Here is an 11,421-nt window from a genome sequence, read left to right on the forward strand (position 1 = left end):
AGACCACCCCCCCCTCTCCCCCCACCCCAAGATGGCATAGAGAATCTTTTGAAAGTGGGTGCATATGGAGCCGTAACCCGGAGGATCACATAGGCTACGCGTTGTCCCGGCTGCAAATGCACCAAAAAAAAAACCATCAAAAGCATTGCGTCATAAAGAGAAAAACCAAATTAAATACTTAAGAAATAAGGTTCAAATTGACCACTGAACGTAACCTGAAAATCCAATTAGGCCACTGAACGAAAAAAAAAAAAAAAAAAAAGGTGCAATTAAGCCACTGAATGAAAAAAAAAAAGGTGCAATTAAGCCACTGAGCACTCCAAAAACGTGCAATTTCACCTGATAGCAAGTTACCATCAATTTTAACAGGTTACCTGCTTACGTGGCAGCTGAGTTGGCATTTTTAATAATTTATAAATAATATTTAATAAATTTTAAAAAATTGAAAAAAATTGAAAAGAAAAACAAAAAAAAAAAATCAACGTTTTTTTTGTTTTTTTTTTTTTTTTAAATTGATTAAAAATTATTTAATGATTCAGGTTAAACTAGGTCAATTTTATTTTTATTTTTAATAAATATTGACTGAATCATAAAATTGACCTAGTTTATTAAAAATAGCAGGCTACCATCAGTGCAATTAGCCCGTCGACTTTTTTATTTCTTATTTTTTAGTTTTTTTTTTTAAATTATTATTTTTTTCAATTTTTAAAATTTATTATTAAAAATTATTAAAAATGCCAACTCAGCTGCTACGTAAGTAGGTAACCTGCTATCAGGTGAAATTACACGTTTTTGGAGTATTCAGTGGCCTAATTACATTTTTTTTTTGTTCAATTGCCTAATTGTATTTTCATATTATGTTCAGTGGCCAATTTGAACCTTATTCCAATACTTAATAATGATTACATCATCAATTCATTATGAAACAAATTCAAATTGTGTTTCCACACAATTTGACTCTTAAAAAAAATAAAATTTACTTATAACTCTTTAATGTGAAACATCTTTTACAATAATGAAATTTCTCCTTACCAAAAAAAAAAAAAACAATAGTGAAATTTCTAACCTTAAACTTGGATTAACAATTTATTTATTTATTAATTACCCCAAACTATTTAGTATTTAGTGATGGTTACGGTTAGATTGGTTTATTAATATTAGACCAAACTTAAACACAATCCAAAATTTGGTTAATTAATAAAATTCTTAGAATCTTTTTTTCTTTTACATCAATTAAATTACTCTATTTCGGAATTGGACTGTCTAGTGGACTGCATCTTGTCGTGAAGTTGTAGAATTGCCGTCTGCAATCTGCATAGGGACTATTACACCGAAATTCGCAGAACTAATAGTAAACCTGCAATGGTGTGCGTGAACTGTGTGTTGCGTTGAACTACCTCTGATGTTTACTTGATTCTTGATTTCTTCGCCGTCTGTGAGTTTTCCAATACTGAACTCAGAAGTGTAACTTTTTTTTTTTTTCTTGATTCATTTTTGGATTTTCTTCGTTTGCTTCCTGAGCTCCGATGCTCTTTTTTCTGCAAATCCCTAGCAGCCTTGAGGATATGAATTGAGATCCATGTTAAATTCCTTGACCTTTCCAATTTGCTGTTGAATTTCTGTTTGATTGCATCAACTTTCAGAATTCAAAACTTTCAATTGTGAGAATTGGTTTCTGATGGTCTGATTGAGAGTGAACCAAAAAAGAAGCCTGGTGAGGCCAATTTGTTGTGTTTCTGACTAGATAGGTATTGAAGGTTGAGGGTTGATGAAAATTGATTGGGGATTTTTATTTTATTATTAATTTTTTTATGCTTTAGTTTTAGCCTAATCTTAAGCCCCTAGAGCCACTGGATGAGATAAATTGGGATTTGCCCCGTCAGTCCCGAGGTGCTGTACACTCTGCACACGAGGAGTCTTGTTGATATTAATTGGGGATTATTGTTGATATATAGAATAAGGGGGAGAGAATGAGTAATGGGAAGAAAGATGGGTCCGAGTATAGATTATCAGTCCCAAGGGACTCCCCAATCAGCATGTTGACAGTGGTTTCAACTTTGGTTGTATTTGTAGTTGGAGTGGTGATTGGGCTGGCCTCTAGCACACACATTGGTAGGTACTTGAGCTTCCAAGCGCAGCAAAATATCAGGAAAAACGCGTTGGATGATACGGTTGCGAGGTGTTTTTGTGAGGATTGTTTGAGCATGGAGAGTTTTCAGAGGCCAAGGAATTTGATTCATGGGATGAGTGATGAGGAGTTGTTTTGGAGGGCGTCGTTGGTTCCTACTAAGGAAGAGGTTCCATTTGAGAGAGTACCCAAAGTGGCCTTCATGTTCTTGACTAGGGGAGAACTGCCCATGATGCCATTGTGGGAAAGGTTCTTTAAGGGGCAGGACAAGAACATATACTCAATCTATGTGCACGCCCTTCCGGGATATGTGCTCAGTGTGGCCAATACATCTGTTTTTTACAAACGCCAGATTAAAAGTCAGGTACAATATAACTGATATCTGCTATCTAATTTATCAGTTTATTTCTTTTCATGCCTATTTTGAGTGGTACTTTTTTGGATATCATTGCTAAAAAATGTCGGCATTCCATTTGCATTGGCTTATTTTCACACAGAAGTTGTGAGTACTCATACATAATGGCAAGTGCCAGGTATAATTTGAACGTGATGTATGCTTGTTCACGAACTTTAGAATGTTTGTTTTGAAGTGATCTGTAAAGAACAGTAGAACTGGATGCTCATTTTATTTAAAAAAAGTCAAACGCTTTCCTAGGACTGTTAATTCAAAACCATGGGAAAATGACTGAAAAGAATTCAAATGCTAAGGTTGAGTCGTAATTACCGAATCACAGTGATTTACAAGTTATGCCAGAAATGACTTGGATGAAAATGAGGATAAACTTATAAACCTGCTGGACCATGATACCAAGGCACTATAAGGTTGTAATGATGAAAAGGGAAAGACTAGAGTGGGCTATTCTGGAAATGACATTTGGTTTGAACCTGAAAATTATGATTCAATTGATCGATAAGATATTTAAGGAGAAAAAACAGTTCCCTCCTTTTCGAGGTAAAATGGAGTTCTGGAAAAGAAGAAAAAAAAATAGAAGTTTACTTTGTTGAAGTTTTTGGACATTATTGACTTTAGTTTGAAGGGAAGGGGTGTTATTAGATTATAGGATCTAACTGCGCAAGTAAGGGATGGAATATGTACCTCTTTTATTAGTTGATTTGAAGAATTTATTGCTTATTATATTGATTTGGTTTAGGTTACAGTATGTGGCAGGCTGCTAAACTCTTACACTATTTGTTTCAGAATGTTGAATGGGGATCAGTATCGCTGGTGGATGCTGAGAGGCGGCTTTTGGCCAACGCCCTACTAGACTTCTCAAACGAACGATTTGTTCTTCTGTCTGAGAGCTGTATCCCGGTTTACGATTTCCCTACAGTCTACAAATATCTCACTGAATCAACCCACAGCTTCATCGAATCATATGATGACCCTACTCGTTATGGGCGTGGTCGCTACAACACTCGCATGAAGCCCGATATCAAACTTCATGAATGGCGAAAAGGATCTCAGTGGTTTGAGATGAACCGTGCTTTGGCCATCATAATTGTCTCAGAAACCAAATTCTACGCTATGTTCAAGAAGTATTGCAGGCCATCCTGTTATCCCGATGAGCACTACATTCCCACCTATCTACAACTGCACCACGGGTATATGAATGCTAACCGAAGTGTGACTTACGTTGACTGGTCATTAGGGGGCCCTCACCCGGCATCTTACACTGCAGCTAACATTACCGAAGGCTTCATACAGTCAATAAGGAGTAATGGCACGTCGTGTTCTTACAATCGTGGGAAGACACAAATCTGTTATCTGTTTGCCAGAAAGTTTTTTCCAAGCGCTTTAGAACCATTAGAGAAACTGTCCTTGAAGGTGATGGGGTTTTAAATTTTGTCACATAGATAAAAAGGGTTGGTTTTATCAGTCTTTTCTGATTGTATTTAATGGAGCTTTTGACATAGCTACAGTTTTGGTCATGTAGTTTTTGTGTTTGTTTATAGAGTACTGAAGATTTGTTGAGAGGAATAGACTTTACACTTTTTTGATTGGATATCCCAGTGACAGAAAAATTGTTGGTTGTAGAGCTAAGTTTTTCTCTAATTTTTTGTGGGTATCAACATTAACCTTATTATCTAATATCTCATAGAATCTCATAAAATTTTCTCTCCAAAAATTTTAATTTTTTACAAGTTTTTTATGGACTCCACCATTTTACATAAATTATATTTTAATTATTTCTTTATTTCTTATAATTGGAATTAAAAGTAATTCTTTTAAAATAAACATGCCACCATTTAATTGATGAAATGATAATTTTAAAATTAAAATTGAATTACTAATTGCAAAAAACCACTAAAATTTTTTTTATTGGGATAAACAATAGAGAAAGTATAGTAAACAATACATGCATCAATTATATAGTGATGAATATTTTGTTGAAATTCAATGATATTACTACAAACTTTTTATGATGGTTGATGAATGTTCACTATAATAAACATTTATCACAAGCATTCTTGCAATACTTTTTCACTTTTAAATACTTTTAACCTTGTACCTTGTGGTTGTCAGCGTAACAAAATTTATCTATAGATTAATTAACCAATTAAACTATGTCTTGAAACTTCCTGGAATACTTTCTTGCTTTATTTTTAAAAGTGAACTATATTGACATATTAACATATTTAAGTTGTCCTCAACTTAGCTAAGACTCCACTTGCTAAATGATGTGGATTAAAAAAAAATATTTTTAATGTATACATGGCAATTGTTATGTCATGGAACCGTGTCCAGCTTGCAAGGTGGACACGATTCTATATTCATAATTACTAAACTCAATGTTCATAATTATAAAACTCTATGTTCATAATTTTTGAACTTCATATTCACAATTACAGAACTCTATGTTCATAATTACTGAACTCTATGTTTATAATTATAAAACTCTATGTTCATAATTTTTTAACTTCATGTTCACAATTATTGAATTCTATATTCATAATTACAAAACTCTATGTTCATTTTTGAACTCTATATTTATAATTGTGACAGTTTTGAAACCGTGTCCACCTTGCAAGGTACACACGGTTCCACATCATAATTTGTCTGGCAACAAAAGCTGCCCTACGTACCTTTTATATATATATATATATATATATATATATATATATATATATATATATATATATATATATATATATATATTTTAATACTTAATGTTTTGTTAATAGTTTATGAAATTGGGGCTACTTTTAAAAGTTGATTGGATTTGAATGGACGTAGTATGAATAGTAAATGAATTGCAAATTTAGTTATATGGAAGTAAGAGTTTTACTACATGTAGTATTAAAAATGGGTATTGCAATAAGAGTTTTACTATATGTATTCTTAAATCTTATTCTTTCAATTTTATTCTTTGATTTGACTGATAAACTATTTTTTTATGTGAATCTTAATACAGAGGTCTACATCAAGATTTGATGTACGGAAGGAAAAGTTGTGAGTATAGAGTCAAATTACTTGTCCTTGGATAGCCTCACAATTGAGCCGTGCAATACTTAAAAGTGAACTATGCTGTCAGAGTGTCAGGTTAGTATATTTGCAATTTTATCCCTAACGTAACCGGAGAAATCCTTAAAAGCGGGTTAGCTCAACGAGTTGTCAAGTACTGTTCGAGTGGAAAGTTTAGCAGATTAGCTCAAGAAATTGCTGCGAGGTATGAATTCTCTCTACACTGTAATTCATTTTTTCGTTGCTCTTCCCGGACAATCACAGGTTTTGATTGGAAATCAGTCTCGTACTCGTATTCATTTATACAAACCCCTCTACTATTTGGATGCGCCCCAACTGTTCGACAGAATTCCTGAATCATTGTTGTTCCTTTCTTTGAAATTGTTCTTCAGATAAAGAAGAGCAATTTTTGAACAGTTTGAATCACGAGGTCAATTTGTGTTCTCTTTTTTCCTCTTCTTCTAATCTGTTGCTTCTCTGTGTGTTGCAGCGACCGAATTCGTGAGCGGTGAAGAAATGCTGCGGAGAAGGCCGAGCAAGATCGAAGTCAAAATTGAGGACAAAGTTGAACTTGAAGAAGCACGCAAACGCGCCGCCGCCGCCGCCGCTGCTGCTGCCGTCACCACTTCCACATCCTCTTCAACTGCCACTGGCGCCACCTCTCTCCTCCACCACTTCGATAGATCCGCCGTGGATCCCTCCTCCAAATCCCACGGCATCGGTCTCTCCTCCTAATTGTATGCCAAGGTTGATGGATATGTGGTGAAGTAATTCTCGGAGGAGAATGCCATGGATCATACATATCCAGAGAATTCCAAGTTCCAATCTTTCATGAAATAAAAACTTTAGTAAGTGAATCAAAACAATTTCTATCATGTTTCTGGTTTCTCGAACTCTGATAGGATATATATGCTAAAGAGCCGAGCCTGCAAGACCTTCATGTAGTTTTCTACGAATTGAATATCCATTTTGCAATATTTGAAATGTTAGTAAATCAAGTTTTCATCTCCTTGATGGTTTCGTTAGGTGATATTACAAAACAATTGTCCGCACTGCCTTAGTCAGAATAGATTAAGGTTCAGGTTCAAATCTGAGTTGCTACAGTGTGATGATTATGTTTAAAGTAAACAGATCTTTTGTGTCCACTAATATTTAGTCATGTCTATTAAGTCATTGAGTTATCATAATTTACATCTCAAATGTTTCCTGGAATCATTGGGGTTATATTGTTATAAATTCAACTTTTTGTGCAATAATTAAAAGTTTGTTCTAACTTAATTCAGTGTAATTCCTTTTACGAATTTGTCCCACATTCTCTTGGCTATTGCAGTGTGCCCTTTAGTCTTGTCAAAAACATATTTATTTTCAATGTGTTCATTATTTCGCATTTGGCAACATTATACAGGTTGAATGTGGTCGTCTCTCTCCCACTCTAAGGAGATAGAGACGACACAGGATCAGGCAGAATTGATTTAGGCGCTTTTAGACCATTCTTGAAATTTTAACTCTAATATATATATATGTATTGAAACCAAAGGAAACAAATTTTATTAAATCAAATGTTCATATAATGAGGAATAGTAAAAAAATCAATTAAAAATGTCAGTATGAGAACGAGCATTTCACATAAGAGTGTGAGCTACCTTATTCACTGATCGAGGAATATAATTAAAGGACAACACTTCAAAGTGTCGACGAAGATCACGATAGTCATGGATAAAACAACCTGCATATGAGAGATATGGTAGAGCACCATTAATAAAACCACAAACAAACAATCAGTAAAAACTTGAATATTTGTGAGACCCCTTTCCTTGTCCAGGAGAGTGCTTAACTTCTTTCACTGCAAGTGCCTCAGCAAGATAGGGATCTGTCATGAACTTGGGTGGTAAAAAGGAAGAATTGAAGATGGGAATGAGATTGGAAGGACAGGAGGAGTTGTATGTTTTAAAGATAAGTGAAGAAGGAAAGTCGGGGGACCAAAACGCTGTCGTATTGGAGCCGGAATTTAGCAATCATATTACTTAATTAAACGACAGCGTTTGAAGGTAGTCGTTGGCCGTTGAAGTCTTAAAGCCAAACGACGTCGCTTTGCAGTTGGCAGTTGGAAGCGGTTGAATGATCCATCAGACGACGCCGTTTAGAAGTTTTTAGCAGAAGCCCAGCGAGAATGGTGGAGTTTGTTGAAGATTCATTTGTCTTTTTAGCCTAGTTTTCCTTTATTTGAGAATGTTGTTTTCTCTGGATTTTTATGCTTTTTTTACAGAATTGTTGAGCAATCAAAACCCTAATCCTTTTCTTCTCTTTACCCCTAAATCTGTTCTTCTTCCTCTTGACCCCCTTTCTGTTCTATAAATATTGTGGCAAGTTTGCAGGTCTGTGACAACTGGTATCAGAGCCCATCATGGTCACCACAACCTCAGCAGCCATGGAGGAAAGAATATCTAGGCTGGAAGCTATGCTCTTGGAGAACAGCAGTAGCCTCACTGAGGCCAGGCAGGAGATGAGAGATAGCAACCAAGAGCTTAAGGAGCAAATGCAAACCTGGAAGGATGAGATCGTGGAGCTCCTTAGGCTCAATAGACCACCCCCACCCACTGAGCCTTCATCTGTCCATGGCCAAGCTCAGACAACTCATGACAGCCCAGGAGAGGAGGGATCTGGTCTTGGCAGTAGGCCTGGCAAAGAGCCTGCAATGGATGGCCTCCCTGAGCCACAGGAGCTGATCGATGATGAAGAAGGGCTGGGAAAAAATTAGTTTGGACCTTACATGCCTCCCTTGAGAGCTGAAAGGCCTTGGCAGCCCAGGAGAGTCCACTTCAATCCCAGGCCTGGCCTGAACAACCAACATGGTGAACAAACAGTGAGGTATAAGCATGAATTCCCTGCTTTTGATTATGATAACCCAAGGCTATGGGTAGTAAGGTGTGAGCGATTCTTTATGCTAGCTAGAATTCTCAGGGATGAAGTAATGCATGTCTTGTGTGTCAATTTATCTGGAAAAGTAGCTATGTGGTATGAAACCTACCTTAATAGTCTGAGAGAAGGATTTCAATGGGAGGTGTTTGCTAGGGCTATTTGCAAGAGATTCTGTGATACTCATGCATATGTCATGGAGGAATTCTCAAATTTTAAACAATGGGGGAGTGTGGTAGAGTTTTCTGATAAGTATGAAGAGTTCAAGGGGCTTTTATTGCAGAGTTATCCCACATTAACTGACCAATATTTTTTGGATAGTTTTGTGGTGAGATTGAAACAGCAATTGAGATGTTTTGTAAGGACCTCTAGGCCTGCTAATTTGGAGGAAGCAATGTGGCTAGCCAAACAGTTTGAAAAAGGATTAAGGGTGAGTGAGACTTCCAGAAACAACCCTACTAGTACCCCAAAATCATCCTATAACAATCCCAGAGCCCCATTCCAGAACCAAAGAACCCAAACCAATCCCAGAACATACTTCCCTAAACAGAATGACCCAAACAGAAACCAACCTTACCAATTACCAGCCAAAACTACAACTTCCAACTCTTTTCAATCCAATGCCAGGTCTCCTGAAGTCACTAAACTCAGGGACCAGCTTAGAGAGCAAAACAGATGTTATAGATGCTTTGATCCATGGAGCCCTGGGCACAACTGCAAGAGTCCCACCTTTAATATTTTGGAAGGAATGGAAAACCAAGAAGGAGAAGAGGTCAGTATGGGGGACCAGATAGATGAAGAGGAAACTGAGGATATACATGAGGAAGAGGCAGTAGAAGTCACTCTTAATGCTGTTATAGGAGGGGAAGGCATGAATACCATTAAACTACTAGGCTTAATTGGTAAGCAGGTGGTAATCATCTTGGTGGATAGTGGGAGTACCCACAGCTTTGTGGATCCCAAGGTATTAGATCAAAAGGGAATTGTTGCTGAGAAAACTGAGAATCTTAAAGTCACAGTGGCAAATGGTGAGTCTATGGGGTGTGATTCAGTTTGCAAAGGGTTGGAATGGCAGGTGCAGAAGGAGCAATTTAAGAAAGATTTGAGAGTCTTGAAATTAGGTGGCTGTGATATTGTGCTTGGAATGGATTGGATAGACACATATGCTCCAATCCAACTGCACACAAGGCCTCCTGGCATATCTTTTCACAAAGATGGCAAGAGGGTTATGTTGAAAGGGCTGACCAAGAAAATTGTGTTGCAACAGGCATCTAAAAAGGAGATTAGAAGGTGGAAGAAGGAGGGAGTGCAAGGGTACCTCCTACAAGGCATGATGCAGGCTATTCATTCCTCTAAGGATGCGGAATCACCTTCCAGTGAGCTTACTGTTATCTTGCAGGAGTATCAGGAGATTTTTGATGAGCCTAAGGGCCTACCACCTTCAAGATCCTTGGACCATGAGATTCCCTTAATTCCAGGGTCTAAGCCAGTACACTCCAAACCATATAGATACTCATATCTTCAGAAGAATGCAATAGAGAAGATAGTAGATGAGATGTTGACTGCTGCCATCATTTCCCCAAGTTCCCATCCCTTTGCCTCACCAGTTCTTTTAGTGCCAAAAAAGGACAACACATGGAGGTTTTGTGTGGATTACAGAGCTCTAAATGGCATTACAACCAAGAACAAGTTCCCAATTCCCTTAATAGAGGACTTGTTCTCAGAATTGGCAAATGCAAAGGTTTTCACCAAATTGGACTTAAGGGCCGGCTATCACCAAGTGAGAATGAAGAAGGGTGATGAGTATAAGACTGCCTTTAGAACACATCAAGGCCTTTATGAATTCAATGTTATGCCATTTGGATTGACTAATGCACCAGCTACATTTCAAGCTCTCATGAACTTGGTGTTCAAGCCCTTGATAAGGAAGACAGTCTTGGTGTTTTTTGATGACATATTGGTTTACAGCCCTTCACTGAGCCAACACTGGGAACATCTAAGGGAGGTGCTTGACATAATGAAGAAAAACCAGCTATTAGCCAAGCTCAGTAAGTGTTCCTTTGCTAAGAAGGAGGTAGAGTACTTAGGACACATTATTTCTGAGAATGGGCTACAAACTGACCCAGGGAAACTTGTTGCTGTGTCTGCTTGGCCTAAACCTGCCACCATCAAGGAGTTGAGAGGATTCTTAGGGCTCACTGGATACTACAGAAGGTTCATAAAGTCCTATGGAACCTTAAGTAGACCCCTGACTGACATGTTAAGAAAGAATGCATTCCAGTGGAGTGATGAATCAGAAAAGGCTTTTGAGCAGCTCAAAGTGGCTTTATGTTCAGCACCAGTCCTTGCCCTACCTGACTTTAATGAGACTTTTGTGGTAGAAGCTGATGCATGTTATAAGGGTATGGGGGCAGTGCTTATGCAGGAGGGTAAACCAATAGCCTACTATAGCAAAGGATTTGGTCCTAAACACCTTGGGTTGTCTATTTATGAGAAGGAATATCTATCCATTATCAATGCTATAGATAAGTGGAGATCTTAGTTGTGTGGTGGGCATTTTGTTATCAAGACTGACCACCAGAGCCTCAAGTTCTTGTTAGAACAAAAAATCACAACAGCTATGCAACAAAAAGGCCTCACAAAACTGTTGGGACTAAGTTATGAAATTCAGTATAAGAAAGGGAGTGAGAACTGTGTGGCTGATGCATTGTCCAGAAGAGAGCATGAGAAGCAGGCTGAGTTGAATGCTATTTCAATTGCTAGGCCACTATGGAAGGAGGAGATTCTGAAAAGTTATGAAAAAGATGAATTGGCCACAAAAATTCTAACTAAGCAGATAATTGCAGCAGATCCAGAGTCTCTTTTTACTATCAGTGAGGGACTGATCAAATACCAAGGCAGATTATATGTTGGG

At 37.3% G+C, this 11,421-nt stretch overlaps 2 protein-coding genes and 1 long non-coding RNA gene across 4 annotated transcripts; all 3 read left to right on the top strand.

Annotated features, from left to right (window-relative positions):
* Positions 1-1,270: 1,270 nt before the first annotated feature.
* On the top strand, positions 1,271-4,160 carry LOC109169929. 2 transcript variants are annotated; one of them, XM_019318853.1, is made up of 3 exons: positions 1,271-1,877; positions 1,910-2,492; positions 3,327-4,160. In XM_019318853.1, the coding sequence occupies exons 2-3, from the start codon at positions 1,971-1,973 to the stop codon at positions 3,966-3,968; spliced, it is 1,164 nt and encodes a 387-aa protein (XP_019174398.1). In that variant the 5' UTR covers positions 1,271-1,877; positions 1,910-1,970; the 3' UTR covers positions 3,969-4,160. The 2 variants fall into 2 exon arrangements, with proteins under 2 accessions (XP_019174398.1, XP_019174392.1); XM_019318847.1 differs by having other exon boundaries at positions 1,271-2,492.
* A 1,494-nt stretch (positions 4,161-5,654) lies between these two features.
* LOC109169964 lies at positions 5,655-6,599 on the top strand. The gene is made up of 2 exons (XR_002052310.1): positions 5,655-5,796; positions 6,082-6,599. It is a non-coding gene; the product is annotated as an uncharacterized LOC109169964 (long non-coding RNA).
* A 1,762-nt stretch (positions 6,600-8,361) lies between these two features.
* Positions 8,362-11,049, top strand: LOC109166012. Its single transcript, XM_019314898.1, has one exon. It carries the CDS (start codon positions 8,362-8,364, stop codon positions 11,047-11,049), a length of 2,688 nt encoding a protein of 895 aa, XP_019170443.1.
* Positions 11,050-11,421: the final 372 nt, after the last annotated feature.

Source organism: Ipomoea nil, unplaced genomic scaffold, assembly GCF_001879475.1.
Source record: "Ipomoea nil cultivar Tokyo-kokei standard unplaced genomic scaffold, Asagao_1.1 scaffold0317, whole genome shotgun sequence".
Classification (NCBI taxonomy): Eukaryota; Viridiplantae; Streptophyta; class Magnoliopsida; order Solanales; family Convolvulaceae; genus Ipomoea; species Ipomoea nil.